Here is a 7,500-nt window from a genome sequence, read left to right on the forward strand (position 1 = left end):
TTTATTTCACAGAGAAACTCTTGCCCTCTTTGAAGAATTATCAGAGCTTTGTTCCGAAGAAAACAACCAAATTGCCTCACGGGAAATTCTAATGAAGGTACTAAATAGGTTTTTTTAAATTTTCTTTATTTTTTTTCATAGTCTATAATTTAAAATTCTTCTGCAGATACAGTAAAAATATAATGAACACCTATCTATGATAGTTTTTTTTTATTGGTTGTTTTTTTTTCTGCTTGATCTCAGTTTTCTGTTTAACAAATATAAACTTTATTGTGGCAAGTTCTGAATAAACATCCATGAAGCTATACAAATATATATATATTCAAATATGTGTATACTGTATACACATACAAGCATATTGCTTCACACTCCCTCAAATTCATTTATACACACACACACACACATGTTTATATATATGTATAGATATAGATAGATAGATAGATGTACAACATACAAATAACATATATAAATTTATTATGCACACACACACATACACACATACATATATTTATATACATGCACATACATATATACATGCACATACATATATACATGCACATACATATACACATGCATAATATGGCTTCGTATAATATTTGCATCTTGAAATGCAATCCTCTATGATAACTTACATGATTTTTTTCTTTATTTCTTCGTATTCTTCTCCTTTGCAGGAAGCAACTGCCAAGTTCCCTGATTTAGAATGCAGCAACAAGACACTGAAGAAGAAGAACATGTTAAAACGACAGTCTTGGATTGAGAAGGTAAGTGGTTCCTCAACAGATCACTGAATAGACATAAGGAAATGCCTTCCACTGTATAAAACACAGAATGGGATCCAACACGGAGGAACTTCCATGTGGTTGCTCGATTCACTAGAAATAGTAACCAAATCTCCAAGTTCACACCCGTCCATATTAAGAAAAGGATGGAGGCATGAAGTAATGTAGTCTTAGATAACCTTTTGCATACAGAGCAATGGTGAAAAAGTTTGATATTCCAGAAATAGGAACCAAATCTTCCCCAAATCACACTTTCCATCTAAAAAAAAAAAAGGCAGATACCTTCAATCTATATTAGGTTTTAGACCCTTCAATACCAACTCAGGTGAGACCTTCCTCCACTGGTTCTATGACAGAAACTTCCTGTTCTCAAAAGATCTAAATTAAAATCTTCCTTACAAATTTTATTTATTTCTGTTCCAAACACCAGTCTAAGAATGATAGGAGTAGCGTGTTTCAATAGAAATATGGTAACAAAAAGAATTAAATATTGGACAAAATGATAATAATATGGATGGCTGTTGTATCCCCCAATACACCTCTCTCTCTCTCTCTCTCTCTCTCTCTCTCTCTCTCTCTCTCTCTCTATCTATCTATCTATCTATCTCTCATATCACCATTTAGAAATGGTTATGTAAACCTTCTCACCCTCTTCCTTTCTCTCTCAATTTTTAGGGGATCATCCAAGGAACTGTTCCCTATTTGGGTACATTCTTGACTGACCTCACAATGATGGACACAGCGATGCCTGATATCACAGAAAACATTCAGATTAACTTTGAGAAAAAACGCAAAGAATTCGAAGTTCTTGCCCAAATCAAACTGCTTCAGTTGGCTGCCCAGATTTACCATTTCAAAGACGACACACAGTTTTGGTTATGGTTTGATGCCATCAGAGTGTACGATGAAAATGAAAGGTAAATTTTACCATTTCTCTTTTTCGTTTTTACATTTATGTATTATCTACTTCATGAGTTTAGAGTGAAATGATAAAGTTCCTTGTATTTAGATAGTTCCCTTTTCATTCCGAGTTCAAACCCCACGGAGGTCAGTGTTAATTGCCCATGCACCTCCCTTGCAAATTTGTGGTCTGAGACCACAATAATATTTATGCTAGTCATTACCTTCTTGGTATGGTTCACTAGTTCATATGTGGTATTTACCAGTTATAATGTCACTCCCTGTTCATAACTGATATCCGTCAGCTTCATCAATCTTTAATCTCTTTCAGCCATGATCTGTCTTGTATAATTGAACCTCCAACAGATGAAGTCAAGATTAAAAAGAAATCAGCCAGGTAGGTTGTTGTTTTTACTTGGAAAGGCATTCATGCCACACACCTCCAGTCTCTACTTCTTATTGTGCTCTCTCTTTACATCTAAGCTCTTCAGTTTAGTCAAAAGCAATCATTATCATCATCATCATGGGTGGAATTGGTAGAGTGACTAACACAATGCCTTGAGGTATTTAGTTGCAGCCGTTGTAAATTCTGAGGTCATCTTTGTCTTTTCATCCTTCTGTAGTTAATAAAGTACTAATGAAGTGCTGGAGTTAATATAATCATCCATCACACACACACGCACACACACACACACACACACACACACACACACACCTGCCTATGATTGATGTCTTTGTGGTATAATCATAAAAGACCTATGAGCAGCTGAATGATGCTTGTGTATTGGACAAAATGGTGACCGAGTACCTGACAAAATACCTTCTAGTATTTACCATACTCACTTTAAATTCTGTGCTAAAGTGGAAATTCATTACTGCTACTACTACTGTTGCTGCTGCTGCCACAAAAAAAAAAGGGTTAGCCAGTACATTCTGCAAAATGGTTGGCATTAGGAAGAATATCCAGTTCTAGAAACCATATCAAAGCAGACATTGGAATGCAATGCAGTCCTTGAACCCATCAGATCCTGTTAAACCATCCAACCTTTGCCAGCATGGGTTGGATGGATATTAAAGACACTACTGCTGTTGCTGCTGCTACTACTAACACCATACAGTAGAAGTAAAATCTTGCTCAACCAAGCACTTCATTTAGTTCCAATTCTAGCTAGAGCCATAACAGTAGCCACAGTTCTCACTCCAGTTAGAAAGTGCTACTATGTAGGTATGTATGTATGTGTGTATGTGTGTTTTCATTCAATTTGTATTAAGATATGGGTTTGAATTCTAATTTAATTTTTTAATATTTTTGTTTTCTTTTAAAATTCCAGTTTGGGTCATAAACCAAGCAAGTGGGACACTGCAAAACTACCTCAGTTTGTGTGCACCCACGACGATGGTCTCAGTGTAACCAGTTTGTCCGATTCACCAGTCTCTGTGTCAACAGGACCCCTTGTAAGTACAAATCAACACCATCTAGTTAAATACATTCCATTCCACCACAGCTCCCAACTTTTCATGAGCAACATGGCATCTGTTTTTCATGGAATCCCTTCTTACTGCCAACCTACTGCTAGATTTCCTTCCTACTGCTGAAAATCCCACTTCCAGCCTATTGCTACAACCCTACTGCCAATCTTAGCCACACCTATTTTACAGGTAGATACACTGGTAGTGTGTTGTGATCAAAGTCAGGTTTTTTTTGTTTTCATAATGAAACCCCAAACAGAAACCAGATCAATATGGTACCCTACCCCTTGAGACAGGCAAGGTCACCATGACAGGGGATTGAATAAACCTACTGGTTGTGTACGGTACAACTCCACCAACAGAACACTAATTTATACCTGTGGTTAATTCCACAACTCAAGACTGCTGATTGTTCAGACTGAGTTTACAGGAGATGGTAACCACCCCCAGAACCTCATAAGATATTTGGACAGACTTGAAACTGCAGCACACAGACAGAACTTGCTCTGAACTCCTCTACATCATTACAGTAGAAATTCTTTTCAGAGTCAGAGCTTCTTCTTTGCACATCATTGTCCCCGTCTCAGATCTCTACTCGGTTTTTCAATGCCTGCTCATGTTTCATCAGTCAGACAAAAAGAGAGGACTGCTCCATCTACCCCATCCACTGTACAGAATCAGAATAACTCATTTAATGGAACATGTTACCTTGCATTTGTGTACATGTTTTTAAATAACTGTTGACCTGTCATTTCTTTTTTCAGCTATACTGTTAACCATTGTCTATGTGTCACGAACCTGCCTATCTGATGACTATTGTCTTCTTACTGTCAACTGTTGTCTGTCATTCACCTGTCTACCTGTCAACATATATTGTCAGTCCCCTGTCTGTCTATCAGATATTGTCAATCACTTATGTATCAACTCCTGTGTCTCTGTCAGTTATGTCTTGTGAATCCCTTGTCTGTCCATCAGTCATTATTCATCAAATACCTGATTGTCAACCATTGTCTACCAAAACCTATCTCTATATCCACTGCCTGTCTCCGTCAACCATCTGTCAATCAACCAATTGTCTGTCAAACCACCTGTCAGTCAACCACCCACCTGTCAACCATGTGTTTGTTAGCCATTCTGTATCTGACTGTTTTAGATTTCCCTTCAATGTCTTCCTTGACACAAATGGATTTCAAATAACTGTTAAGATTTCAAAAACACTGATTTCTCCTGCAGATGAGCTGCTGTGCTCTTACACTGTTGTTGTAATCGTGGTTATTGCTGTAGTTGCTGTGGTGGCGGTTGTTGTTGTTATCATAGTTGTTGTCATAGTTGTTGTCACGTTTGTTGCTTATCTTTTTTGTTAGTTGGTAAGGTTTCAATTTTTTCGAGTATTTTGTTTTTATTAGTTTTCAGTGTACACAAGCGCATGCACACACCCCCACACACACATGTATGTATGTATAAAGAGAGAGACACTCTTTAATGAGATATCTATCTATCTATATATATATATATATATATATATATATATATATGTATATATATATATATTGGAGTGTTGTTTTTCAATTGTTCATATTTTAAATTCTGATATATACTTTTCAAATATTTCTGTTTGGTTTGTCTCATCGGTTGGGAATTCAGCAAGATAGTTTTTTTTTTTTATTTCTGATATTACATTTTACTAATGCCTTATAGTGTTCAAATATTTGCACTGTCTGTCTGTTTGTCTTGCTGTGTCTGTGTGGGTGGAATGGGTGGGTGGGTGCGTGGGTGTGTGCTTGAGTTGTGTGAGAATGAGTGAAAGAAACAGTGTTTGACAAATGTGTTGAAAGCTCTATTTGAACTCTGACCTTTACATATGTATATCTGACCTTTATGGACCTCAAGGTGTCTAGTCATTGTCTAGTTTCTCTGTCTATCTATGTATCTGTGTGTGTGTGTGTGTATGTGTGAAGATAAGGAAGGTGACCAAAGTTGAGAACGAAGAAATCCTCAGCAAGTGTTGAAAGAACAGTTTCATACACACACATACATACTTAGACACACACACACACACACACACACATACATACTTAGACACACACACACACACACACATATATCATAGACACATATATATTTGTTTTGTACTTATGCTCAATGCATGTGTATATGTGTTTAGTCTAAATGTGGATATATATCTAGTTTTATAAGCCAAGTCTTATAATATAGTTATATACCCAGATTGTCTGCAAACGAGTCAAATCTGTCTATGTGTAGACGTTTGTTTGTTTGTTTTTGTGTATGTATGTTTGTATGTACATGTGTGTACATGTGTATGTATATATATGTAATGTATGTATGTGTACATATGCACCATTGTATATCCATGCTGCCACATGTCAAACAAAAAAAAAAACAAAATGAAAACAAACTCAGTTACTGTTTACTTATCATTGGAAAAATATGTTTAATTCTACACACAAGCAATACAGAAATAGATGTGTGTGTGTGTGTGTGTGTGTGTGTGTGTGTAAACAGATCTCTTGTGTGGATTTTTTTTCTTTCTATTAATATTTGTGTTCTTTCCTACTTGTTTGCTCTCAGTTTGTTTTCCCACCTGACAGACAAGACACCTTTTCTAAACAACTGTGTCACCTTAGTATTTGTCACCATTTCTAATAGTTATACAGTGCACTTCCATTGTAAAATACGTACTTGTTCTTCACTGTACCTCTCTCTCTCTCTCTCTCTCTCTCTCACACACACACACAGAGATCACACAGACGGACATGCTCTGACTAACTTTATATCTGTCTATCTTCTCCCATCCGCATTTTACACTGTCTGATTGTATGTCCATGTCACATTTTAAACCAGACAACTGTGTCCAGTTTTATAGTGTCAATATCTACTCCCTATCTATAGACCAATGGCACCTACTCTGGTCACCAATGTCCGCAGTCTCTTTCACTAGACATGCTGGAGATTCATATTGCATCTAAGTCTTAGATGTAATAAGCATGGCTGCATGGTTATGGAAGTTTTCTCTGCACCCATGTGGTTTTGGGTTCAATCCTGTTGCACAACTCCTTGAGTTCTCATCTTCTATTATAGCCCCAGGCTGACCAATGCCTAGTGAGTGAATTTGGGAGGCAGAAACTGCAAGAAGCTTATTGTATATCTGTGCCACCGGTACACAAATGGCACCCATGCCAGTCTAAGTGTAAAGGCACCCATTACACTCACAGAGTGTTTGGCGTTAGGAAGGGCATCCAGCTGTAGAAACCATGCTAAATCAGACGGGAGTCTGGTGTAGCCCCACCAGCTTGCCAGCCCTGGTCAAACCGTCTGACCCATGCCAGCATGGAAAGCGGACGTTAAATGATGATGTGCCTGTGAGTGTGTAATATATATATTATTATAGGATCTGTCGTCTCATGAGCTGCATGGCAGCCTCATCATTGCTTAACATCCGTTTTCCATGCTGGCATGGGTTGGATAGTTTGACTGAGGTCTTGAGAGCCAGCAGCTGCACCAGGCTCTAATCTGATTTGACAATGTTTCTACAGCTGGATGCCCTTCCTAATGCCAACCACTCCGAGAGTGTAGAGGGTGCTTTTTACTTGCCACCAGCACAGGAGCCAGTCAGGTGGGCCTGGCATCGATCACGTTCAGATGGTGCTTTTTACGTGCCACTGGCACAGGGACCAGTCAGGAGATACTAGCATCAGCCACGTTTGGATGGTGCTTTTTACATGTCACCGGCATGGGAGCCAGTCAGGGGGTACTGACATCCATAAATAGAAATAGAAATTGTGTGTACATTCACATATACATGCATACACTCATAGGTACATAATATATGTACAATTTGTGTATTATCTATAATTCCAGTATGTATAATTTATGTGTGTGTCAATATATACAATTGATATATTATATATATGATATTTGTGTGTGTGTGTGTGTGTGTGTGTAAATTAAGAAATGGTGACAGGCAAAAATCTTTTGTAAATATAAGTTTTCATTGTATGTATTGAGTATTGAAAACTGTTTAATATTGGGGCTTATAAATCCACGAGAAAAATGAGGGGTGGGTTCTAGTCCCACATGTACTAATATCCATTTTTTCCATCATGGGTTTAGATGCCTCAATACTAGACTACTTTCTGTTGTCAATATGTACAGTAAAAACTTATAATAATATCTAGAAAAAAGATATGTATTTCATGTGTGTGTGTGTGTGAATCATAAAATCTCTCCCAGCCATAATAATAAATTTGCTGCATGTTGTTTTATTTATGATGATGATGATGAATGAATTTTGGATGTGCTTATACTTGGAGGAGAAGTTGTATGGTTG

General features: G+C 37.3%; 1 protein-coding gene across 3 annotated transcripts in view; it reads left to right on the forward strand.

Annotated features, from left to right (window-relative positions):
• LOC106871381 (ral guanine nucleotide dissociation stimulator-like 1) overlaps positions 1–7,500 on the forward strand; it is a 92,261-nt gene that overhangs the window by 76,295 nt on the left and 8,466 nt on the right. For all 3 annotated transcript variants that reach the window (XM_089365597.1, XM_089365600.1, XM_089365599.1), the window contains exons 9-13: positions 13–97; positions 675–764; positions 1,458–1,699; positions 2,014–2,079; positions 3,014–3,137. In XM_089365597.1, coding sequence (XP_089221723.1) covers positions 13–97; positions 675–764; positions 1,458–1,699; positions 2,014–2,079; positions 3,014–3,137 — 607 coding nt within the window. The remainder of the gene's footprint in view (positions 1–12; positions 98–674; positions 765–1,457; positions 1,700–2,013; positions 2,080–3,013; positions 3,138–7,500) is intronic.

This window comes from Octopus bimaculoides, chromosome 18 (assembly GCF_046866305.1).
Source record: "Octopus bimaculoides isolate indiv1 chromosome 18, ASM4686630v1, whole genome shotgun sequence".
In the NCBI taxonomy this organism is placed as follows: domain Eukaryota; kingdom Metazoa; phylum Mollusca; class Cephalopoda; order Octopoda; family Octopodidae; genus Octopus; species Octopus bimaculoides.